General features: G+C 37.0%; 1 protein-coding gene across 1 annotated transcript; it reads right to left on the minus strand.

Moving 5' to 3' along the window:
• Nucleotides 1-488: 488 nt before the first annotated feature.
• Nucleotides 489-27,554, minus strand: MPC2 (mitochondrial pyruvate carrier 2). The gene is made up of 5 exons (XM_004002735.5): nt 27,281-27,554; nt 11,187-11,227; nt 3,613-3,697; nt 2,548-2,659; nt 489-816 (listed from the first exon to the last, which is right to left on the minus strand). Exons 1-5 carry the CDS (start codon nt 27,387-27,389, stop codon nt 780-782), a joined length of 384 nt encoding a protein of 127 aa, XP_004002784.1. The 5' UTR covers nt 27,390-27,554; the 3' UTR covers nt 489-779.
• Between the last annotated feature and the right edge of the window lie 82 nt (nt 27,555-27,636).

Consider the following 27,636-nt stretch of genomic DNA (forward strand, 5'->3'; position numbering starts at 1 on the left):
GGCTGAGCAATGGCTGAGTCACCAGGAAGGACCCTGAGTCAGAATGATTGGCCAGAGACAATCTGGAAACTAATCCCATCATCATAAAACCCGAGACTTCGAGTCATGCAACAGAGTCCTCCTGCTCTTCACCTAAGTGCCCCTTGCTTAATAAAATCTCTTGCTTTGTCAATACATGTCTCCTTGAACAATTCATTTCTGAGCATTAGACAGGAGCCCCCATGGGTCACCCTTCCTGCAACAAATACATAAAAAAATATATTCTTCTTTTCAACTTAAAATATGTTAAGACAGTTTGAGGTCATGTTGCTGCACATTCCATGACCCATTTCTTACTCTCTTTAGCTTTATTTCCTTTCACCATTAGCTACTTCATCATCCTTCACTCTACAAGCTATTAAACCTTCCAACTATCTTTTGACTCACTGGAATATGTGTGCTCTTCTATGCACACACTTGGGCTGACTAGAACAGAAGGAGGCCAGTGGTATGTATGAGCAATATGATTTATTATGGACAAATAGTAGAAAAAATGCTACTAATATCCACAGGTAAGTTCCTCAAGTCATATGTAAAGAGACAATATTATTAAAAGTTTGCTTTATTTTTCTGTTGTATCAATACTTTATTTTTCAAGTATCAATACTATCTCCCAATTACATTTTATGCCTTACAAACATTAGCACGGTTAGTATCACCTCATCAACAACCAAATAATAAATCAAACTAGGTCCCGGTGGTTATGTCCACATCTAGATTGCCAGGGTGATCAGGAGCTCTTATTTGTTTGCTTTAGCTTTTAGTTCTTGGTTATATCTATAAAGAAAACAGAAAGAAAAAAATCATGAATCAGAATAAACAGATTCATTTCTTAACTAAAATTTTTTTTTCTTTTTGTGGTTGCATTGCATAGCATGTGGGATCTTAATTCCCTGACCAGGGATAGAATCCATGCCCCCTGCGGTGGAAATGTGGAATCTTAACCACTGGACCACCAGGGACGTCCCTAGATAATATTTATAATAAGAAGGGAATGAGAATCATATTCCATCTCTTCTTTTTCACTAGTCAAGAGACTACACAGTTGTAAATACAATCTTCCCAGGGGCTTGTAGGTAGAAATATGCAGGAAGGAGAATAACCTAAGGACTTTATTTGAATCTGGCTTGAAACTGTCAAAAAGTCTTAACTGACTTACAGTTTGTTGTACAAAAGTATTAATTTAATGTAAGAGTATTTTCATTCTTGAACTATATGAGAGTATGACAAATATGAACATATGTATAAAATTTACCAAAACGTAGTCACCTAGAGCTTTTAATTTTATACTCACAAAGCATCTTCCCTGAGAATAAAATCAGTTGGCAATGGGCCTGTCTAGTCACTAAAAATATAATTCTGTGACACAGGCTGGCTACTGGGTTAGGAGGTGTAACATTTAAGTTTGTTGAAACTAAGGACAATTTCTTCAGTTCTCATTAATTCTCAATTCTCATTAATTCAAAGAAGAATTAATCACAAAGCAACAGAGACTTTCCATTTTACAACACCCTGGGCTTCATTTACTAATCTTCTCAGTTGAAAACAGAGTGGAAAACTGAACAAGCATAAAAAGGAAGCTATTCTATGAAGTCTATCTTACCTCCTATATTTCTCAAAAGGTCCTGATTTCAAATATTCAACCATATTTTCCTAAGTGCTCCAGAGAGTCCAACATTTTTATTTCTAACTAAATCTCTCAATCTGCTATTTTAATTGTAAGGCTAAATATCCTTTTGTTAAATTGTATCTGAATTTCTGATATTAGAAATTACATTTCTGAACGTGGCAATTAGTGTTCTCATAGTTTTACTATCATGAGTTAATATCAGGTTAAAATAAGATGGTGTATGAGAAAAGTACTCTGTGAATAAAATCACTGTACAAACTGAAGTTTATATAGATATAAGTTAAGACCTAAAAATGGTTATCAGGCATTTGTTGAATGAATGAGTATTCATCTATCAGTTATGTGCTAGATTATTAATTAAGCTGCAAGTAAAGCTAGGTATGTTACAGATGAATGAAATTAAATGTACTATACACTACAGAATAGAATGCTTTCTGAAAAGAAGGTATATTATATAGCTCAATGTTTTCTAATTTTTTATTGAGATCATTCCATTTTTTTAGCCAAAGAAAGCTGTTATTCATAACACTTTTTTTGTAATTTAGGAAGGTCCTATGGTTTAAACAAAGCCAGAGCCTCATTCTAAGCTCATTCCAGACTGTTAGCTAGTCACTGACAAATAATATTAATTACTGAATAAACAGTTCCAAGGGCTTCCCAGGTAGCTCAGTGGTGAAGAATCTGCCTGCAATATAGGAGATGCGGGTTTGATCTCTGGGTGGGGACATTTCTCTGAATAAGGAAATGGCAACCCACTCCAGTATTCTTGCCTGGGAAATCCCATGGACAGAAGAGCCTGGTGGGCTACAGTTCATGGGGTCACAAAGAGTCGGACACGACTGAATGACTAAACGACAACAAAAACATGGTGAGCTTACCTCCAAATACGAAAGAGCTGAGAGGCTCCTGCTGTCCCAACAAAGAAATTAACAGCAAATAGACTCCAGTTTTTTGGAATAATTACAAGTGAATATCTTGACCAAATAAAGCCTGTTGAAATAAAATATTTTTAAAAAACAGCATAGGTATTGCTGCAATCTTATCTAAACATTTAATATTAGAGTAAAATAATTAGACTATGATTTTATTTTCTTGGGCTCCAAAATCACTGCAGATGGTGACTGCAGCCATGAAATTAATAGATGCTTGTTCCTTGGAGTAAAAGCTATGACAAACCTAGTGAGGATATTAAAAAGTAGAGAGATCCCTTTGCCAACAATAGTCAAAAGTATGGTTTTTCCAGTAGTCATGTATGGATATGAGAGTTGGACCATAAAGAAGGCTGAGTGCAGAAGAATTGATGTTTTCAAATTGTGGTGCGGGAGAAGACTCTTTTTTTATTTTTGGAGAAGACTCTTGAGAGTCCCTTGGACAGCAAGAAGAACAAACCAGTCAATCCTAAAGGAAATCAACTCAGAATATTCATTGGAAGGACTGATGCTAAAGCTGAAGTTTCAGTACTATGGCTATAGACCTGACTCACTGGAAAAGATCTTAATGCTGGGAAAGATTGAGAGCAGGAGGAGAATGGGGCAACAGAGGATAAGATGGTTGGATGGCATCACCAACTCAATAGACATGAGTTTGAGCAAACTCGGGGAGATAGTGAAACAGAGTAGCCTGGTGTGCTTCAGTCCATGGGGTCGCAGAGTCAGACACAACTTAGCGACTGAACAATAGGGAAAAAAGGTTATAATCTGAGATTTAATGAAGTTGGTATAATTCAGCATTACACAAAATACTCAGTTATTACATCAAAGAAAAATTTTTATAATCCTCCTTCTGCCTTCTTCTGCTATAGTCTAATAACTGCTTAAAGGTAATACCATTAGTTTCTTTGTGTGTGAGTGTGTGTGTATGTATTTCAAATGTTAAACAATCAAGTAAATTGATGTAAAACTAATTATTGAATGTCCTATGGGGAAGATGTTCATTTCATGTACCTGTAGCCATCAAAACAGCAGATTGAGCCGTGCTGAGTTTTTCTGCAGGTCTGGCCATGTCAGCCAATCCAGCACACACCAGGCCCTGGAAATGAACATTTTTTTTCAATGTTACTCTTTCTTAGAAGTGGAAGTATCAGAAAGCTGTTATAATTTTAAATTTCTTGGTTAGATAATTTTTCCTTAATGTTGAAGTATACATGGTCATTTCTTCTCTGGCATATTTTTAATACTGTCTTTTATAGAATCATTCTACTCATACTCCACCACCAGCATCAGTCAGAAAGTTTAGTAATGAGTCCTAAGAGAATATTAGTTATGCTACTCTACCGCACAGATTAGAATACATAATAGAATGATTTTTATTGATGAAAAATTCACTCCTACACAAAATAAAGAGATACTAGGACAATGAACCCCTATATATCCATCACCCAGTCAACAATTATTGAGATTCTGCCATATTTACCTTTCCTCCTCCCTTTCTCCTTTTTTCTTTAAGTATTTTAAATCAAATTCTAAACATGTCATTAGACAATATGGTCTTAAGAAATTCATTTTCAGGACTTCCCTTGGGGTCCAGAGGTTAGGAGTACGCATGCCAATGCGGAGGACATGAACTGGATCCCTGGTCTGGGAAGATCCACCTGCCAAGGAGCAGCTAAGCCTGGAGCCACAACTACTGAAGCTTGGGTGTTCTAGAGTCCGAGTTCAGCAACTACTGAGCCCACGTGCTACAGCTACTGAAGCCTGAGTGCTCTAGAGGTGGTGCTCTGCAACCAGAGAAGCCACGGCTCACTGCAACTAGAGAAAGCCTGTGTGCAGCAACAAAGACCCAAGAAAGCCAAAAATGAACAAACAAGTAAGTTCATTTTCAGGTTTTATTGAATTCCTAAAAGATGCATGAAACATTTTTGTTTTTTTCCTCCTAAATAGAACACATGCATACTTGTGAATATATACACAAATTTAAACCAAATTAAAATGATTTTTATTTAATAAAGTCAGTGGTTCAAGAAAGCAGTGATTCTGGCTCAAAAAGTGGCAAATGGTTAAATACAGAAGTGGAAATAGAGGTATATCATGACTAACACTACTTTTCTTCATAATTTTCATCCATAGTCATGTGATTTTCTTCTCAAATATCTCCAAATCACCACTCTTACATTCTTCTTCCAGGTCCTAATATACATTTTCTCTCTTGCATATTTGTTCCACTTTGGCAGGGTGGAATACTGCCCTTGTATAGGGGAAGAAGGGGACGGTTTCTACCATTATTGTACTTGGTCCATGTATTACTACACTGTGGCTTTTCAAACAGATTTATGATGCCTAGAGGCTATGTTCTAGTATTGTCTTTTGGAAGAAGGTAGCAGCCGTGATTTTGTTTATGCTCAGAGTATACATTTCATTTCTAGGACATGTTAGTAATCATTCTCTCTCACAAAGGTCCTGAGTGCCCTCTCCCACAGTTCTTTTTCTTTTCTTCTTGAAATCATCTTCTCTCTTAATATGTATGTATATATTTTCTGATCCATTTACAAAGACGTTGTAGAAATCATGCCCTTTGACTCGCTAGTATTTTAGTGTATATTTGCTAAGAACAAGACTATCTTCCCATTTTCTTAAATATTCATAATCCGATCACAAAATTTAACATGGACAAGACATTGTTGTCTAATATACAGTTCACAGTCAAATTTTGACACAGTTAAAACTGCCCCAAAAAGTCTTAAAAAAATTTTTTTTCTTGTCTAGAGTAGTTAGGTCAGGAGAATACACTGCATTTGGATGTTAAACCTTTTAGTCTTCTTCTGAAATTGAAGTATAGTTGTTTTATAATACTATATTAGTTAGTTTCCTTTCCTGAATTTCTAAAAATCCTTATTTCTATACCACTGTAATCTCATGTAAATTATCTTAGAAAATCTTATTGTGAATTTACTTATCTCTATCATTTACTAGCTTGATGACTTTGGTCAAGTTACACAATACTCTCTCTTTTTTTCGGCCATGCAGTTTATTGGATCTTAGCTCCCTGACAAAGGATTGAATTTGGGCACCCTGCAGAGGAAGTGCTGAATCCTAGCCACTGGACAGCCATGGAATTCCCCATAACACTTGTCTTATATTCTTCATGTATAGAATGACAGTATTAATAGCTACCCTTGCAAGAGTGATATATGATTAAATGAGATAATATGATTTAAAGATATTTAGCATAGTGTCTGGAAAATATTACTGTTAGCAACGACAAACAGTAGTTTACATTTTTAGAGGAACAGAGGTAACGGAATATTAGCCTCTGTACCCTTTTCTGTATTTCTAGCGTCAGGGGCTAGAAGGTTGATGTTCCTCTTCTTTATTATGCACTTTACTCAAATAATAGAACTGTAGAGTCAGAGAGTGCATGGAGTATACCGAAAGATTGTGTAAATTACTCCCTAACATAAGAAGAAAGTACCAATTATAGAAAGGTCCAAAGTGACTTTTAAAGGGGGGTCTTGTAAGTGTTAAGAGCCTAGGCTTTGAAGTCATATTAGACCTGACGGCTCACATCCTGAGTCTGTCGTCACTTAACAACAGTTTTAGTTCTTTGAACCTTGGTATCTTTACATCTCAGATTTTTTCTGGTGAAGATTAAATATGAGAGAGTGTATTAAATAACCCAGTATAGACAGTTTGGCATCTAGCAGATTCAAGTTATTTCTCTGCTTCCATCAATTAAAAACTGGTTTTCAAATGTGTGTGATTCTTTTTGGCACCTGATTATCTCCACTGGGTGGACTAAATACTCATCAGATAGTGTAAAACATTTTTTTCCTTCTTTTCTTCCAATATTTTCTTCTCTAGTTAAAAAAAAAACAACTCATATAACACTTTTAGAGGAGTGTAAAAAACAGTGAACAACCACTATATAATATTCCAATTCCAAACACTTAAGAGATAGCAAAGTTCTCAAGATTCTAAACTGTGAATTAGCCTATGTTAGGAGTTACAGCTGGAAAAGTGAAAGTAGTTAGATACTAAAAATTAGCATAGATAATCTTAAAACAGTTTGACTTATTCCTAAGAACAGAAAGAAAAAAAAATTAGCTATACAATATGGTATACTGTTCAAGAGTTAAATATAACCTAGTCTGTGCAAAAAGACTATGAGCAGAAAGAAAAAAAAGCTCTGAATTGACCGTCACATAATAGTTTCCCCAGGTTAGCCGAGGGACTTCCCTGATAGCTCAGTTGGTAAAGAATCAGCCTGCAATGCAGGAAACCCTGGTTCGATTCCTAGGTCAGGAAGATCCCTGGAGAAGGGATAGGCTACCCACTCCAGTATTCTTGGGCTTCCCTTGTGGTTCAGCTGATAAAGAACCGCCTGCAGTGCGGGAGACCTGGGTTCGATCCCTGGAGGCTACCCATTCCAGTATTCTGGCCTGCAGAATTCCATAGACTGTATAGTGGGCTAATTATTCTGTATTTCAAGTCACTGAAGTTGTCCTCAGACCTGTTTATACCAGTTTTGTTGCAGAGAAGCCAATTCTGACTCCATGTTGGAACTGTTTCTTTGACTTGCTTTTTGCTGCTTTTGTTATTATAATTATACAGAACAGCCTGCCTCAGAATCCTGCCCCTCTGCCTGACTATAAAGTGCCTTTGTTCAGAACCTTGTGCACCTGTAGATGGCAGGAGGGAAGAAATCAACACATCCCCTGCCTGAGGCTTGCCATTCCAGGAGATTGGCAAGATTAATGGTCTTTTTACTTTGCTTCCTCACCTTCCCCCCATGTCTGATCTATGAAAGAACCTGGCATCCAGATTCCGATAAGATAGTTATTTTGAGGCGTTAGGCTGCCATCTTCTTGGTCAGCCAGCTCCTCAATCAAAGTCTTCCTTGCCCCAATCCCTCGTCTCTCGGATTCACTGGCCTGTTGTGCAGCGAGCAGAGCAGAGCAAGTTTGGACTCGGTAACAGTTTTATTTAATGTAATTTATCTAATTTAATGAACTAGGTAAATAGCCGATATACAAAAAGAGGGTTGCTGTTTCTATGAACCAAAGTGATTGCTTTGGAAAGATTGAATAGAGGTAAGTTGTTAAACTTGCTATCAAATTTGGTGTAAACAAGACAGATACAAAAAGATTGGTAGGGGGAAACATAGAAATCTAGCAGGTTTCTATTACCAGACTATTATGAAAGAGTCTATAAACTTGCTCTGATTTAAAGAAAACTGAACTAAAATTATACAGGATGCACTGTGGCTATAACTCTTCCATGATAAATGATTGGAACTCAAAATCAGTGGATCCACACACAAAGCCCTGGCATTATAGTAAACAATCGATAAATGAATATGTGTTTGTAGTCTTAGGGTTAAAATAGTTAAAAGTAAGTAATATTATTTTTGAGAATTATCCAGTTTGACCTTTATGATTATTTGATTTCAACTAAAGTGGCTAAGAAGGATTCAACCATAGTTAAATATCTAAAGAAGCACAGTCTAAAATTCTTAAGGTAGAACTTACGTGAGAACAAGACACAGGAGTTTCTATGGTTGTGCTGTCATCAGGAGACTATGCAGGATGTCAACATGAACTTAAAATAGATATTTTTAAAGGAGATAGTGGAGAAAGCACTTATGAGTATATAATACCGTTAATGTTTCAAAACACTGATAGACCAGATCAAAGAACCACCAAAGTGAAGTCACTCAGTCGTGCTCGACTCTTTGCGACCCCATGGACAGTAGCCTGCACCAAGCTACTCTGTCCATGGGATTTTCTAGGCAAGAGTACTGGAGTGGGTTGCCATTTCCTTCTCCAGGGAATCTTCCCGACCCAGGGATCGAACCCAGGTCTCCCTCATTTTAGATAGATGTTTTACCGTCTGAGCCACCAGGGAAGTCCAAAGCTATTGGTAAAATAAAGAAACATCTAAATTGTGGCAAATTTGTGATCAGAGGACCCCTCACAAATTTACTGTAAATACAGTAAATCAAAACTTTTTTTTGGGTAAATTTTTATTGGAGTATAGTTGATTTACAATGTTGTATTAGTTCAAGTGTATAGCAAAGTGAATCAGTTATACATACACATGTATCCACTCTTTTTAGATACTTTTCCCATATAGGTCATTACAAGGTATTGAATAAAGTTCCCTATTGCTATACGGTAGTTCCCTAGTTATCTATTTTACCATTCTTACTTTTAAAATAATGTTTCTAGAAACAATATTTCAGAAATTAATTCCACTTTGTAGATGCATAATTTTAAGTGTTGGTAGGGAGAGAAGAGGAAGGCACTACTAATATACCTTTCATAGTATTTTTTTTAAATACTACACTGCTTTTAAATGTTTACAGTATGAGCAGAATCATTAAAGTTGATATTCTGTAATTTCTTTTTTAAACTGATAGAGCCTTTTCGCAATATACAAATCTAAAAAAAGAACTGCTCCCTAGTTCTCTGTAAATATAGTTCCCAATCACTAATTTACTCTAGTCCTGTTCTATAGGTAAGACAAAAGGGCACAGATAGAACTTGCGTAAGGCCATAAAATTGAGGGATAGCTAATTCCAGTTCTAACATTCTTAACTACTTAGATTTACAACTGAGTTTCTGAACTGTTCTAACAATTTAAAACTACACATTTAAAAGAATTAAAATATCCTACAACCCAACAACAAAAAACAACTTTATTAAAACTTGGGCAAAGAGGTTAAATATTTTTCCAAAGAAAATGTAAAAATGGTCAATAAGCACATGAAAAGATGCTTAGCACAGCTAATAATATTAGGGAAATGCACATCAAAACAATGCACCACTTCACAGCCATTAGGAAGGGTATTATAAAACAACAATGAAAGTAACAAGTGTTGGCAGGCATGAATGGAAACTGGAAACCTTGTGATTGCTGGTGGAAACTTAGAACAGTGTAGCCGCTTTGGAATGTAGTAAAGCAGTTCATTAAAAGATTAAACATAGAATTACCATATGATTCAACAATTCTATTCGTAGTTATATACACAAAATAACAGAAAGCAGGGTCTGGAACAGATATTGTATGGACACCCAGGTGTCTATCAACAGAAAACTGAAAAAACAAAATGTGATATATACATACAATGAAATATTATTCAGACTTGAAGAGGAAGGGAATTCTGACACAGATGAACCTTAGGATATTATGCTAAGTGAAAAACGCCAGGCACAAAAAGACAAATACTGAAATACTGTATGATTTCATTTATAGAAAATACCCAGAGTAGTCAAATTCACAGACAAAGTAAAATGCTAGTTGCCAGGGGCTGGGGAAGAGGGAAAGGAAGAGCTATGGTTTAACAGGTTCATCGTTTTAGTTCTGCAAGATCAAGAGTACTAGATCACAACACTGTGGAACAATTATCCTACAATTAAAAATAAATTAAAAGAAGAGTACAGGAGATTGATTGACTAGTGATATACTCAACTCTAAATGAGAGGTTAAGGGACTTCCCTGGTGGTCCAGTGGCTGAGACTCCGTGCTGCCAGTGCAGGGGGCCTGGGATCAATCCCTGGTCAGGGAACTAGATCCCACACGCCGCAACTAAATATTCCACGTGCTGCAACTAAGAACTTGCATGTTATAACTAAAGAATGCCTGAATGCCCCAACTAAGACCTGACACAGCCAAAGAAATAAAAAGTTAAAAAAATAAAATAAAAAAGAGGTTAAGATGTTAAATTTATGTGCATTTTATTACAATAAAAAAAAGAAAGCCTGTAGACCAGTAGTTTTCAAACTTTAAGAGTCTTCAGAATCACCTGTAGGGCCTATTATTAAAACACAAAATACTGGGCTCCATCCCCATAGTTTCAAATTTAGTAAATCTGCAATGGGGCCTGAAAATTTGTGTTTCTAACATGTTCCTGGATGATGCCAAGGTTGCAGGTCCGGGGATGACATTTTGAAAAGCATTGCATCAAGCCAAAATGGGCCCTTCCAACATAAAATCAATGATTTGTTATTAATAGCCATTACAATTACTTCTTTTCAGCTAAATGAGAACTTTATGAATGGAAACTCTGGCATAGGATAAAAGCATTTACTGTGGAGTCAGAAGTTCCAGATTCTATCATTTATCAAATGTTTATATATATATATATATATACTGGATAAATTCTTCTGCTTTTTGAGACTAATTTTCCTCGCCTCTATTTTGGTGTTAGTATCTTAAGTTCTCAAAGTAAGTTAATAACGAAAGTTAATTTTGGGCAGGGGGAGGGGGGAGTTCAAACCAATTTAATGTTTTACATAGCCACAAAATTTTAGAATGAACTTTCATGTTCTTAGGGCCCACAATTATAATCTTTTTGATGATAATTAGTTCCCCAAAGGGCTCCTTATCTAAGGAGTTCAAAAGACCCCAAGTAGGTAGTATGCTTATAGAGTAAAATGATACATCTGAGAGTATTTGTATGAAATTATTTCAAGCCGTACCATGAACACTTAAAGTACATCCTTCAGAAAAGTTACTTCAAATTAATAAGCTCTTTTAAAGAATATCTTTTTCAGTAGCGTCAGCCAAAACCCAAGACTTACCCATTTCATAATTGGAGCCCAGAAAAATACTGTTCTGGGACCTGGAGAAAAAAAAGAAGGAAAAATTTAGCAATTAACCAACTATTTTCTATATGTCTTTTAAACAGCCATCACCACATTTCAAAAACTCAAATATTTATCATTCTATTTCTAATAATTATTACTGTGCTTTCTGCATGCTTGTATTTAAGTTAAAATTTAGAGAATCACCATGGTATCAATTTTTCATACAAGTTGTTTTGATTTCCTTGTCAATTCTCTGTATTTTTGAGAACTATCAAAATTAGCTAAAGTATAATAGAGGTAGTTTTGGAAACTATTCTCAGTGTATTTTGCTTTGAACATGGAACTTAATATTTTATTTAAAGATAATCTTCAATTAGAGGAAATGATAAATTATGGAATTTTTGTGATATAAACCTCAGTAGACATATATATTCACTAATTCTATTAATATTTATTATTATAAATGATGTCACCACACGTATTCTAATAAAAGTTCTTATAAAAATTCTGTTTATCCTAGTAAAAAATTAATGAACCTAACTTAAAATTAATTTAACCTAACTTTAAAGGGCACACAAGAAAGGGAAAAGTCCTTGCTGTAGTTATTCTGGTACTCATCCACCTCATGCAAAATGTTCAAGAAATGTTGACAGTATTTTTGAAATACTGTATTTTGAATATATTTGAATTTCAAAATAGTGACAGCATTTTGAAAAACAACTCTGGTTTTCCAGATAACCTGGAATTTGAGAAGCATTGTGAATTTCAGAAACAAATAAGCAGTTTGTTTCAGAGCTGGAAGTAAACTCACAGATCATCCTTCATTTTTACCAAAAAGGTTCAGAGAAGTTCCATGACCTACTCAAGTCACGTGGGTAGTAAGCCCAGCATTGTAACTAGAAACTAAATGTTCTAACTCTCAAACTTGTGCTCTTTAACCAATAACCAATAACATAAGTTCTTACTCTTCCAAATTCACATCTCTTTTAACCTTTCAGGGTATACAGTGACAGTAAAAAAACAGATTTGTCCATGGTAAATCAAAAGCTAAATCCAATACACATCAGAGCACTTAATATTGTATGTATGTTCTCTACACGCTGGATCAACAAAAGACATTTATTTCTTAACATAATTGCACATAAGATTTTTAAACCAACTCAAAATTTTAAAAGTCTAATTATATTCATGATTATTATTTCTACCTTAATATTCTACTTTACTTTGTAAAAATAAATAAATCACATCTAAAAGGGCGTAATCACCCAAAGGTAACACATTTATTTCTCTTCATCTACTCCAGTAATATTTCTCAATAGCACTATCATGTAAAGATGATTTTTTTTTTCCAATTTTACCCCTAGTAGATGAGCATGGGAATACCAGACCACCTCACTTGCCTCCTGAGAAACCTATAAGGAGGTCAAGAAGCAACAGTTAGAACCGGACTTGGAACAGACTGGTTCAAAACTGGAAAACAAATACGTCAAGGCTGTATATTGTTACCCTGATTATTTAACTTATATGCAGAGACAACAGGCAAAATGCCGGGTTAGATGAAGCACAAGCTGGAATCAAGACTGCCGAGAGAAACATCAATAACCTCAGATATGCAGATGACGATATGCTTACGGCAGAAAGCAAAGAGGAACTAAGGAGCCTCTTAATGAAGGTGAAAGAGGAGAGTCTAAAAGCTGGTTTAAATTTCAACATTCAAAAAAATAAGATCATTGTATCTGGTCCCATTCCTTCATGGCAAATAGATGGGGAAACAATGGAAACAGTGACAGACTTTGTTTTTGGGGGCTCCAAAAGTCACTACGGACAGTGACTGCAGCCATGAAATCAAAAGACATTTCCTGTAGAAAAGCTATGACAAACCTAGACAGTGCATTCTAAAGCAGAGACATTACTTTGCCACAAAGGTCCATACAGTCAAAGCTATGGTTTTTCTATTAGTCAGCTATGGATGTGAGTGTAGGACCATAAAGAAGGCTGAATAATGAAGAATTGATGTCTTCAAACTGTGGTGCTGGAGAACTCTTGAGAGCCCTGTGGACAGCAAGGAGATCACACTGGTCATTCCTAAAGGAAATCAACCCTGAATATTCACTGGAAGGGCTGATGCTGAAGCTCTAATACTTTGGCTACCTGATGCAAAGAACTGATTCATTGAAAAAGACCCTGATGCTGGGAAAGATTGAAGGCAGGAGGAGAAGGGGACAACAGAGGATGAGATGTTTGGATGGCATCACCGACTCGATGGACATGAGTTTCACCAGGAGATGGTGAAGGACAGAGAAGACGTGTGCTGCAGTCCACGTGGTCACAAAGAGTTGGACACGACTGAGCAACTGAACAACAACAAGGTGACTATTCACTGTCATTAATAAAGAAATGTTTCCAATCACATACATAAACAACCTTTAGAAGATAAAACTGAATTAAACCTATTATTTAAAAATAACAGATGGTGAAACTGAAAAAGCATGGGGCTAAAGAAAACGCAGGGATTTAATATAGATTTAGTTGTAGTTGTGACTTTAATTTGTTGCAGAGATCATTCATTCATTCATTCACTCATAGTAATTACTTCATGCTTTATAGTCTCCTAGGCACTAAGGATACACTGCCAAATAAAACACAGTGCTGGCTTTTAATAACTTAAGCACAGGCAGGTTACGTAAAATCATATCTGTAAGCTGTATAAAAACATTTAAGGGAAACAATTCTAAAGTGCTTTCCACGAAAACCACTCTAGTTTCAGTTATATACCACCAATCAAAAGTGAAAATTAAAGCAGTGATAATACTCCTTTTTGGGGTGCATTTTGGCTGAATTACTATCAAAAGTAGTTGGTTAATGTTAACAATAAGGAGAGAAATTTGAAAAATATAAAAAATGGTATTTGATCCTTGTGTAACTTTTGCTTATTAATAGTTCTAAAAAAGTATCAAACAGTATAAACCATTGCTTACCTTTAGCAATATTAAGTGACTGTAATGTTACAGTTTGGACTATGCCACTGTTCAGCATATCATTGGTATATTTTTGTAGTCCTCTCAAACTAATTCACATTGTTCAACGTGATTTAAAATACAATGGGATTTAAAAATCAGATGTACTATTCAGTTCAGTTCAGTCATTCAGTCGTGTCCGATTCTTTGCGACCCCATGAATTGCGACACGCCAGGCCTCCCTGTCCATCACCAATTCCCAGAGTTGACTCAAACTCATGTCCATCGAGTCAGTGAGGCCATCCAGCCATCTTATCCTCTGTCGTCCTCTTCTCCTCCTGCCTTCAATTCTTTCCAACATCAGGGTGTTTTCAAATGAGTCAGCTCTTCACATTAGGTGGCCAAAGTATTGGAGCTTCAGCTTCAGCATCAGTCCTTCCAATGGACACCCAGAACTTATCTCCTTTAGGATGGATTGGTCGGATCTCCTTGCAGTCCAAGGGACTCTCAAGAGTCTTCTCCAACACCACAGTTCAAATGCATCAATTCTTCGGCGCTCAGCCTTCTTCACAGTCCAACTCTCACATCCATACATGACCATGGGAAAAACCATAGCCTTGACTAGATGGACTTTTGCTGGCAAAGTAATGCCTCTGCTTTTTAATATACTATCTAGGTTGGTCATAACTTTCCTTCCAAGGAGTAAGCGTCTTTTAATTTTATGGCTGCAATCACCATCTGCAGTGATTCTGGAGCCCCTGAAAATAGTCTGACACTGTTTCCCCATCTATTTCCCATGAAGTGATGGGACCAGATGCCATGATCTTAGTTTCCTGAATGTATTACTACTAATATTTTACCAATAATCTACTGTAATGAGATGTGTATTTACTTATATTGCAGGGAAGGCGATGGCACTCCACTCCAGTAGTCTTGCCTGGAAAATCCCATGATGGAGGAGCCTGGTGGGCTGCAGTCCATGGGGTTGCGAAGAGTCAGACATGACTGAGCGACTTCACTTTCACTTTTCACTTTCATGCACTGGAGAAGGAAATGGCAACCCACTCCAGTGTTCTTGCCTGGAGAATCCCAGGGACGGGGGAGCCTGGTGGGCTGCCGTAAGCGACTGAACTGAACTTACTTATATTGATAAATCTGGCTTATACATACGAGTTTCTAAGTAAGCTTATTGAAACCCTAGAACACTAAAAAAATTTTTTTTCCAGTTATAACTCAGTTTTATTGGCAAACAAAGGATAGTACACTCTCTAGGCATGAGGGTGGGGCAACCCAAAAGGAGAGGGGCCTCAATCCCTCTTGGCTTTCTCCTTTTATGTTTGTCTCCTTCTGGCCTTGAGCCTGCCCTAGGCAAATTGGGCTGGCCAAGAAGGGGGCCTGGCTGTTTCACCTGAAGTTCTCACTCCTGTCAGTGGATTTTCCTTTGTTCCGTTTTTGCAGGCTTTTTCCTTTGTCTTTTAGCCACCACCATTTTGGGCTTCTTTTTCCTATTCTAACTACCTAACATTCCCCTCCTCAAGAGATGGGAGGCCCAATTCTTTGGGAATAGGGGTGTCGAGGTCTCTCTGGCTACTTCCTGCTCAGCTGGGATGGCTAGGGGCATTGGACCTCCCCGTCTTGCTCCTAGAACATTTAAACTTAATCCTAAAGTTCCTCTGTAGTTTATCTTACTTTCTCAGTCTTCAGGGAGCTGGATACCATCTTTAAACTAATAATTCTTCGAACACTAGAATATCATGGCATAGCCCCCGTCTTTCCTTATGGGCCAGAACAATATTCATCTTCTTACATACATATGACAGCTAGTCATTTTTATGCTTGACTATGTACTATAAGTTTTCTATATTTTAAATTAGAGCAAATCTAGACAGTACAGAAATAGTTGCTGGGAGAGTTAAAACTATTAAGGAATTCTAAATTTTAATGTTCTTATAACTGAGTGAAAATCTATATTTAATTCCTGAGTTATTAATCTTTAATCTAGTGTCCTAAACTTTGTACTGTTCTGATCACAGCCACTATTACACTTCTAGAACTCTGGCACATAATGATTCCTTCTTCTCAATATTTGAACAAAATATGGAAATCTTTAGTAGATCAGGTTGGCATTTTGAAAGAAATGTTTAAAGGATAGAAAACATGAAGGCATTGAGTTTCAAAATATAAATTCCTAATCCTAACTTGTTGTTGTTTAGTCGTTAACTCGTGTCTGACTCTTTGCGATCCTGTGGACTGTAGCTGCCAGGTTCCTCTGTCCATGGGATTTCCCAGGCAAGAATACTGGAGTGGGCTACTGTTTCCTTCTCCAGGGGATCTTCTCAACCCAGGGCTTGAGCCCACATCTCCTGCATTGGTAGGCAGATTCTTTACTCCTGAGCCACCAGGGAAGCCTAAGTTAATTAAATTTTAGCCCAGGACACTAGTTCTCAACCAGAGGTGATTCTGCTCCTCAAGAGACATTCACAATGCAAAGGACAACCCCCTACAATACTCCAGCCCCCAAATAACTATTGTGCAAAGTTAGGAAACCTTGGTCTAGGTGGACTGACAAGCTAGGCAAACGTGCAACCAGTTTCATGACTCTAAATCTTAGTTCATACAGCCTCCTCCCAATATCTGGCCTTGTCTTCATCTGGCTAACTCCAGTATCCTTCTAAAACTCATTGCAGGTTTTGTCTCCTCAAGGAGTAGATTAAATGCTCCTTCTTTGAACTCCCAAAGCAGCAGCCTGTCTATTCTTCTACTGTTTTCTGCACATAACAATTAAACTGAACTGCTTATGCATCTATTAATTGGACAAAGTCTTGAAGTTAAAGCCTGTTTCTTAGTTTTCCTAGACAAATAATACTTTTGAACAGAATTGAACTGGATGAACCATATCCAGGAGAGATGCTAATCAAAGATATTCAAATTTTAGGAAATTTGAATATTTGCCTTGATACTGCTGCTTCTTCAAGGATGAACTTCAGGACACCAGGTTCTCTGTACATTAGGGCTGTACTAGACGTTGACTCATTAGGTACTCTACTGTTACGCCATGATACTCCCCTTTCTGGCTCTTGAAAATTCTTTCCATGAGTCTGATGCCATAATGTACTAATCCTATAAGTCAATCTTTTCAAACTCTCTGGTTACTTTATTTAGCTTGAGTTTCTGAGATTCCTATCATCACACTTGGTTTATTTTTCTTTGTCATATACAAAGTCTCGGGGTCATATGCAGTGTCAATTACCAAGTTTATTTTTTACTCCTGCATGAGGCTTGGCTTCATCACTCCAGGATAAGCCAATACATTGTTTTGGTCTCTGGCTTTGGATTCCCAAACAGACACCATTCTTCTGTTTCAAAACTGACGCTTCCTCTTCTGTTACCCCCAAAACTGTTTCCTCTAGGGTTCTAGTTTCTTTATGAGCTGAAATGGTTGACCTTTCAGGGTTAATGAACAGTCAAGCTTTTCAGTAGCTTTGCCTGGTAACTGATTTACTCGACTGCCCTGTGCTTGGTGGTAGTTTTAAAATATCAACTGTCCTTCTCCCACATAACAAAACTAAACAAAAACATCAAACAGTAAATTATGGTTGCTAGAACAAAGGTCAAAAGAAGTTTAAATATTTTATTTAGGGAATAATTTTAAACTACAAAACAAAGCCTGAATTAGTTTAACGACGGCTAAGCACTGAATTTAAAAACATCAGTAGCATATATATATTGTAAAAATAAGACATTCTAAATTTCTAATTTTTCTGAAATGTCAGAGGATGCTGACAACTGATGCAAATAATTAGAAATGTGTAAGTGCAAACAACAAGTAGTGTTTTCTTCATTGTTTAAAAAAAGGGGGGAAATAGCAATACCCATGATCATACAATAAGTAAACAAAAACTTTTAAAGAAAACTTATTTTATTTCATCCTTCCACTTTTAAGTAGTCATTTTCTACCTTTAAAGTAAATAAGTCAAATAAATGTAGACATGTATTAATTTAGGTATAGAGGCTATTTTCTTTAAAACAGCAGTCAATCAATAATAAAAATGGTAATGAGGAAACATTCCAAGTGATTTTGACATTTAAAACATGAAACAAGTTAAAACAATTTTTTCATTGAAGTATGGTTGATTTACAATGTTGTGTTAGTTCCAGATGTACAGCAAAGTGATTCAGTCATACATATACAAATGTATATATATATATAATTTTTTTTTCTTTTTCGGATTCTTTTCCATTATAGGTTATTACAAGATGTTGAATATGTGAAAGTGAAAGCTTTGCTTCCCTGGTGGCTCAGCTGGTAAGGAATCTGCCTGCAGTGTGAGAGACCTGGGTTCGATCCCTGGGTTGGGATCTGGAGAAGGGAAAGGCTACCCACTCCAGTATCCTGGCTTGGAGAATTCCATGGACTCTGTGGTCTGACACAACTGAGCGACTTTTACTTTCACAGTTGGTCCTTGAAGTATACAATAGGTCCTTGCTATTTACCTAAAACATGAAGCTTAGACAAAAATGTTTTGCAAACAGGTACCACTCAAACAGTGAGAATACAATGTTACACTATCTTTCCTAGATCTGGGAAAAACTGGTTTATGTTCTGCAGTGACACAGCTGTTCTCACTGAAGAGCATTAAATAATAAAGTAATTAAATAATCATGATACTGGAAGTGATTATAAAACCTTAAAATCAAGATAAGCATAACTAGAGTATCTAGCTAACAATCCTTATGATGAACGAAAAAACTTGATTAGGCAGAAATTTTAAATTGCTGAAAATATACTGAATAAAAAGCAGCTCTTAAGAAATTTAACCTGAAGTCCAAGATGAGAAAAATGTATTCCCATCAGATGTAAACGTACATTCTTTTAGACAAACAATTAACTAACAACACATTTTCATCTTGTTTCTTACAAGTCCACTTTTGGAAGTTGAAAAAGATGTCAAATGCTGACTACTTGAAACTATGAACTGTAATGTAAAACAAACGTATGGTTACAAAAGGGGAAAAGGAAGGTGGGGAGAGACAAATTAGGAGTATAGGATTAACAGATACAAACTATTATACATAAATTAGAGCCACAACAAGGGTTTACTATAAAACTATGAACTATTTTTAAGCATAACAAAAAAATTACAAAGAATAACATAATGGTCATTTTCTCTTGTGTTGTTAAATTTTGTCTGATTTTTAAAGTGAAACTGATGTTCTTTAAAGTTCAAATTTTTATGGAAGAATTTGAGGAATTCTGCAAGAGAATAATACAACCAAATATGTAAGAAACATATATTTTCAAACAAATTAACAAATCTAGTTGCCTTGATGAACTTGTTAATAAAACAATGACATATTGGTTATTTTATTTCCTAATTTCCTTATCTGAGAGGAATTTCTGCTAATGAAATACTTCATAAATTCTACCTAGAATGAATGTCATTTATCGTATAATTCTCTTCCTAGGGAAAGATTTCCTTCCTGGAACAGAATAAGTGACTTTTACACACACGCAAATGTACACATATACAGATACTGAATAGAGGTGCTCCCAATGTTGAAAATAAAATTCTTATTGAAAGCCATCCACTACCCTACCTAAATCCTTTCATAACATTTCTTTACAGTTTATTGCTTTCAACATCCCTGAACTTTCCTCTGAAGTTCCTTGTATCAATCAAGTCTACCTTTTTGCTATCACGGAACCAGCTACTTACAAATTCTTAGAATTCATACATGTTATTATTCTTTGACACAGATACTGACTGCCAAAAATTACCCGTTTTTATTTGTACTAAAGCTAGTTCTGATTTCACAAGGAGAACATGATGGGGCTACCATTTCAGAGTTAAGCAATTTTTCTGTCTTCTGTAAGCCTTGGAGAGAGCTTACTGAAATAGTACCCAGAACATCATGGGTGAATAATGACTTTTAAAATGCTGAATGAAAACAGGCTTTGGTGAAAATGCCAAAGAAAATAACAGGTGAAGTGACTAGCTATGATAGGTAATATGCATTTTAGGGTTGATACATTTTAAAATTATACATTTCTTCAATAACAGACTCAATGAATTTTAGATTTAGAAAGATTGTTTAAATTATCTAGTTCAGGCATTCATCTTATAAGCCAGGTATATGAGGTCCAGAAAGGTAAAATTACTTATATAAAATACATAGCACAGCAAGGATAAAAAATTAGGTCCCTAAAACCTAATCTAACAATAATAATATAGTATTCCCTGATGTAATCTGAGTTTCCTGAAGCCTCTAAAACTAAGAAAAGTCACAGCAGAAATACCAAATTGTAAACTGTTACAGCTGGAAAGGACCTTAAAGAAAATACAAACCCTCTTATTTTTATAGATGAAAAAGAAAAGGCACTTCTTCAAAGTTAATTTGTCTCATATTCATATAGCTCCAGATAGAGTAAGAACCAGAATACAGGCTTCTTTGACCCCAGTCGTCTTTCTACTATGCCATACCATAGTTTAAACATATTTCCATCTTTTATAGCCAAAAGTAATATTATTATGTCTTAGAAATAATAAACTATTATTTATTGATGTGTAGTTGATTCATAATGTTGTGTTAATTTCAGGTGTACGGCAAAATTATTCAGTGATTTATATATATATATGTAAACACTTTTTCAGATTGTTTTCCCTTATAGGTTATTACAAAATATTGAGTATAGTTCCCTGTGCTATACAGTTGGTTATCTATTTTATAAATCAGTAACATGTATATAACAAACTATTTATAGCTTCTCCAAGGGCTTGCTTCTCCTTTAGTATATCTAATGAATCAAATTAGATGAGGCATAAACAGCCTAAACCACTTAAAATTAGTTTAAAATCAAAGGTTACGTTAAGTGTCAAATTAACATATTATAGCAAGTATTGTATTACTTTTATAATTTCTTCTGAGAATACACAATCTCTGTGGCCAGGGATTTTTATTTTATTCATTAAAATAACTCAAATGCCAAAACAGTATCCAATACACAGCAGGCCCTCAATAAATATTAAACAATTCAACTTTATTGGAGCTAACTAGTTTAAAGATATTCTATTTGACATCAATAACTTAAATATTTGAAATCCCAACTTTCCCTTTTGGTTCTCATTCCTAATTTTAAGCTAATAGAAGTTAATACTATAATAAATAATATATGTATACTTATATATTTACTATATAGTTAATCATAATATATACTAAACACTGCTAATAATAGTTCATTTAGTATGTTTTTATTTTAAAAATATTCTCTAGGTCTATAAGATAGAAAGGAAAAACTAATTCTCTGGTCTAGGAAAAAATGCAAATATTCCTGTTGTGAACACCTTAACGTACTTTTCTCATCAGCCTTCACAGAGAGGACATCATGGAATGCAACTCCATGCAATATTCTTAGCAATAGTAAGCTAAACAGAGCAACACATTTTGCAGAAATATTTTTCCAAAAGTTCTTCCACTCAAGCCAAAATATAACTCATTATAAGCAAAGCTATGGTAAGCAAAAATTATATATATAGTTAAGATAGTTATTTTATGTGCTGACTTAACTGAAGGATAGTTTTTATTTATTTTTATTATTTATTTATTTCTCATTTAATTGTTTCCTCAGTTTTATTGAGATATAACTTTTTTTTTTGGCTGCACCTCACCGCTTGTGGGATCTTAGTTCCCCAAGCAGGGACTGAACCTGGGCCACAGTAGTGAAAGTGCAGAGTCCTAACCAGGTAATTTCTACGGTATAACTCTTTAGAGCTGTGGTCTCCTTTCTTTCTTTTTCTTTTAAAAATTTTTACATATGTATTTATTTATGGCTGTACTGGGTCTTCGTCGCATGCAGGCTTTCTCCAGTTGAGGTGAGCGGGGGCTACTCCCTAGATGGGGAACATAGGCTCTAGAGCTCTAGAGTAGGTGTGGCATGGGGGTTTAGTTGTCCAAGGCATGTGGGATCTTCCAGGAGCAAGGACTGAACTTGTGTCCCTTGCATTGGCAGGTGGATTCTTAACCACTGGACCACCAGAGAAGTCCTTTCCCAACTTCTTTTGAACATACTGCCCCATCAGTTTAAAATATATGTGAGCATACACCCTTATATATACATGTTGACTCCATGGAATTCAGGTGTGTACAGATTTTCCTCAATTTATGATGGGGTTAAACCCCAATAAATCCACTGAAGGTTGAAAAGATCATAAATTGAAAATTTATTTACTACACCTAGCTTAGCCTAACCTACACTTAAATTGGGCAAAATCATCTAACACAAAGCTTATTTATAATAAATTGTTAATATATAATAAATGAATAAAGCTTATAATAAATTATTGAATATCTCATCCAACTTATAGAACACTGGGGCTTCCCAGGTTGCACAGTGGTAAAGATTCTACCTGCCAGCGCAGGAGACACAGGAAATGCAGGTTCAATGCTTGGGCAGGGAAGCTCTCCTGGAGGAGGAAACGGCAACGGAAGAGCCATGAACAGAAGCAGCCATGGGGTCATAAAGAGACACAACTGAGAGACAAAGAACGCAGCACACACGTACTGAAAGTGAAAAACAAATGGTTATATGGGTGCAGAAGAGATGCAATGGTTGTTTACCCTATGGTTGACTGGGAGTTGTGGTTTGTTGCTGCCACCTATAAGAGGACTGTACCACATATCACTAGCCCAGGAAAAGATCAAAATTAGGATTTCTACTGAATTTATACTGCTTTTGAACCATCTTGTAGAGTTGAAAAATCTTAAGTTGAAACATCCTAAGAGAGGGACTGTCTATTTACACATCCACATATATGTATATGTGCACTAATATATTTTATCTTATAAAATATACACAAAATGGAAACTTTAAAAGGATAAAGTACTAATAGAAGTTCTACTGTTTTCTTCCTATATTCCAAAGTTTCATTTTGTGCATCCTTTGGGACAATTCACCCCATTCTGGAGCTCATAAATACAAATGAAAGACACTCTTCCACTAATAATTTTTTTTTTTCCAAACTAAGCTTGCCTTTGACTGTGTGGATCACAATAAACTGTGGAAAATTCTGAAAGAGATGGGAATACAGACCACCTGACCTGCCTCTTGAGAAATCCGTATGCAGGTCAGGAAGCATGTCAGTTAGAACTGGACATGGAACAACAGACTGGTTCCAAATAGGAAAAGGAGTACATCAAGGCTGTATATTGTCATCTTGCTTATTTAACTTATATAGAGTACATCACGAGAAATGCTGGGCTGCAAGAAGCACAAGCTGGAATTAAGATTGCCGGGAGAAATATCAATAACCTCAGATATGCAGATGACACCACCCTTATGGCAGAAAGTGAAGAGGAACTAAAGAGCCTCTTGATGAAAGTGAAAGAAAGTGAAAAAGTTGGCTTAAAGCTCAAAATTCAGAAAATGAAGATCATGGCATCTAGTCCCATCACTTCATGGGAAATAGGGAAACAGTGGAAACAGTGTCAGACTTTATATTTTTGGGCTCCAAAATCACTGCAGATGGTGATGGCAGCCATGAAATTAAAAGACGCTTACTCCTTGGAAGGAAAGTTATGACCAAACTGCTGCTGCTGCTGCTAAGTCGCTTCAGTTGTGTCCGACTCTGTGTGACCCCATAGACGGCAGCCCACCAGGCTCCCCCATCCCTGGGACTCTCCAGGCATGAACACTGGAGTGGGTTGCCATTTCCTTCTCCAATGCATGAAAGTGAAAAGTGAAAGTGAAGTCGCTCAGTCGTGTCCGACTCTTTGCGACCCCATGAACTGCAGCCTTCCAGGCTCCTCCGTCCATGGGATTTTCCAGGCAAGAGTACTGGAGTGGGGTGCCATGACCAACCGAGACAGCATATTCAAAAGCAGAGACATCACTCTGCCAACAAAGGTCCGTCTAGTCAAGGCTATGGTTTTTCCTGTGGTCATGTATGGATGTGAGAGTTGGACTGTGAAGAAAGCTGAGCACTGAAGAATTGATGCTTTTGAACTGCAGTGTTGGAGAAGACTCTTGAGAGTCCCTTGGACTGCAAGGAGATCCAACTAGTCCATTCTAAAGGAGACCAGTCCTGGGTGTTCATTGGAAGGACTGATGCTGAAGCTGAAAACTCCAATACTTTGGCCACCTGATGTGAAGAGTTGACTCATTGGAAAAGACTCTGATGCTGGGAGGGATTGGGGGCAGGAGGAGAAGGGAGGACGACAGAGGACAAGATGGCTGGATGGCATCACCGACTCGATGGACTTGAGTTTGGGTGAACTCCAGGAGTTGGTGATGGACAGGGAGGCCTGGCGTGCTGTGAATCATGGGGTCGCAAAGAGTCGGACACGACTGAGCGACTGAACTGAACTGAAGCTTTTAAGTAAACATTGGGCAGCATGATTTCACAGTAAACACTGGACAGCATACTTTTAAGTCAGGAGATGGGGGGCACTGAGAACTGAACTTGCCAGGACACACATATGGATAGAACTCTATTCTTACTCTAGAGAAGCAGATCATTTTGTGCCATAGACAATATGTAGATAAATGAATGATGAAGACCACAGGTCTAACTATATATATATAGAATGCAATATTCTAAGTCTAATAAATATTTATATAAAGACATATTCTTGTGACTTGTCTAGACATATTTGTCAATGATACAATTAAATCTCAAAAATGTAGAATACAGCCTTGTATATTACTGTGAAAATCTCCAATATGTGAATCCAGTCTAATGATGATTAGATATATCATCGAATATAATGATTCAAAAACACACTATTATGTAAAATAGTACACAAAAACCTTGAATATTCCCTGTTAAGTCTTAGAACAATAGTTTCCTGAGATTTTATTCAATACTTGTGACAATCAACAAGTTATATTTTTCATGTTTCTTCATTTCTGCATTGGTGTGCCGACAAGTTTTTAATCACAATTTTGCAGTGATGGGTACTCTTACTCTGTATAGAGTGAACTAACACTAACATTTGTTGAAAGTCTATGTGCAAACACAGCTACATTTTATAGACAATATATCACTTAACTTTCACAGCAATCCTTAAATTGTGATAATTCAGTTCAGCTCAGTTTAGTCATGTCCGACTCTTTGTGACCCCACGGACAGCAGCATGCCAGGCTTCCCTGTCTATCACCAACTACCCAAGCTTGCTCAAATTCACGTCCATTATTTTGGAGATAATTATTATTCCCATTTTATATATTAGGACTAAAGGTTAGGGGATTTAAGATCAAGTTTAAGATCACAGCTAAGTTTCAAATCCAGGTCACTCTGGCTTCAAAGCCTATGCTCCTTCCATCACATTGAAAAAAGGGTTACAGTAACTGAACTAGTCCAAGAGCATCTAGATAAAATACATGATCTACAAACCAATCTCAAATGAAAGATAATTCCCTTTCATTCTAAAAGTTGAATAAACTATTAAATAATAACCAATAAACTAATAAACAATGACTATAAGCGGTTAAAGCCAAGACCTTGGAAAAGATCACTATAAAACTACCCTCCAATTTTGTTTTAAGTAGTTTAAAATTGTTCCTCCTCTAGCCTGTCTTTATCCTACAGACCAAATACAAAGCTTAAGAGGGTCAGCACTGACCGCAAGAATTCAGTTGAGACTAAAGCCCAGGGACTTCCCTGGTGGCCCAGTGGTTAAAACTCTGAGCTTCCAATGCGGGGAGTGTGCGTTCAATTCCTGGTTGGGGAACTAAGATTCCCCACATGCCACACAGTTGGCCAAAATCATGCCATACAGGCCATAATCACGCCACACAACGCGGCTAAAAAAAAAAAAGCCCAGATTATTACAGAAGCATTGCTCAACTCTTCCTCCTGAAAATCTCTGCCACAAAACAGAGGACAATTTCTAAAAACTGTCCTAAAGAACCAAAAAGCAAATAAACTAATCTTCATTAATAAAAACCTCTCCTTAAAGGTCAATTTTATAAAGGGTAAACTACTGCAATAAACAATATTATACTAAAGCCTAATTCCAAGACACAGACTAATCCATTATCAAATTTGGAAATCAGATTTAGTAATCATAGATTCCCAAGAGCTGCTTCATAGTCAGATATGTGGGGAGATATACAACTTTCCTAATGACACCAGCCACAGAGACAGATTTAACTATGCAGAGAAAATGGCCATGGGGGGTTGCACTTTAATCTTTCCATTTATAACACACTTTCTCCTTTGCTAAGTCTTAGGCTTGAAAGTGACTTCAGAATGTATCTGGTTTGAGTTCCCAGCCAAGTAAGTACTATTACTAACGTTTGTACAACAGGTAACAGGATTTTAGACCTTAAATAAAGAGTTGGAGGCACTGGGATCTTCCAGTTTCTTACAGAATTATTTTTTCAACTACAAGAACACTGTTTCCCAATAGGTTAAAGAGAGAGCTAATATTTATTGAGGATTAACGAATAATCAAACACATATGTTATCTTTAACTCTCACATGGACCACATTTTACAGAAACTAAGATCTAGGATTTTACCCAAGGTCACATCTATAATTAGCAGCAGAACAGAATTTAAATCCAGGTCTGTCCCCACAAAAAGGTTCAGGAGGAGCTTGTTCAGTAGTAATTTAGGATAGACTAAAACAAACTAGACCTATGGGGCAAGGAATGACACTGACTCAGAAACTGGCCAACGCTTCTGCAGGCCTGTCAGCTGGAGCTGAAGGAAGTATGACCTTTACTCCAAACACTCCAGGGCGGTAAGACAGCTCTTCGACGCGTGGGTCAATATATCACTACTCATGGAAGGAAAGGGGAGAGAATGAGGTTTCCTGGTGGCCCAGACCCTTTCTTGGCTGCAGAAATGAAGAAGGGTCAAACCGAGAGGCCTGGTCCAGATCTGAGTGGTGCCTAAGAGAAGCAGTGCAACAAAGGTCGCAAAGGGCGCAGTCTTGAAAATCACGAGTTTTAGACATGTTGGAAAAGAAAATGTGAAAAACAAGGAGCATGGGAAAGTACACAGATTCACTTGAGGAACAGGGGTTGGGGTTGTGGGTGAATTGTCCACTGGCAGAGTTGTCAGTGGATCGGTAAAGAGAGGAAAGGGACAGGAAGGGAGGTCTCGGTGGGAGCCACTGGGTTCATTACCTGCCGGGTGGTTGTACAGCGGCCTCAATTTCTCAGGCAGCAGGAGCTCCACTTTATCAAGGACCCGATGGTAGGTGGCCCGCAGGCCCCGGACGCCGGCGGCTGACATTCCTGCGGACGAGTGATCGTGGGCAGCCGGGTGGTAGAGTGGCCGCGTGCTCGTCCCTGGCAGGCAATGTAGGGCAGCTCGTCACTCTCCCCTGTATCAACGTCTCTCGCCCTCTCTCCGTGGGTGCCTGCCCTTCCCGCTGCTGAGCCTGACCCCCAGCCAACTACCCTTTGGCCCGCGCTCAGAGAAGGTTGTGGGGGCGGAGACTCTGCGACGGCCCGCCCCGAGCCCGCCTACTGGCTTCTCT

The sequence above is a fragment of the Ovis aries genome, chromosome 1 (genome assembly GCF_016772045.2).
Source record: "Ovis aries strain OAR_USU_Benz2616 breed Rambouillet chromosome 1, ARS-UI_Ramb_v3.0, whole genome shotgun sequence".
NCBI lineage: Eukaryota > Metazoa > Chordata > Mammalia > Artiodactyla > Bovidae > Ovis > Ovis aries.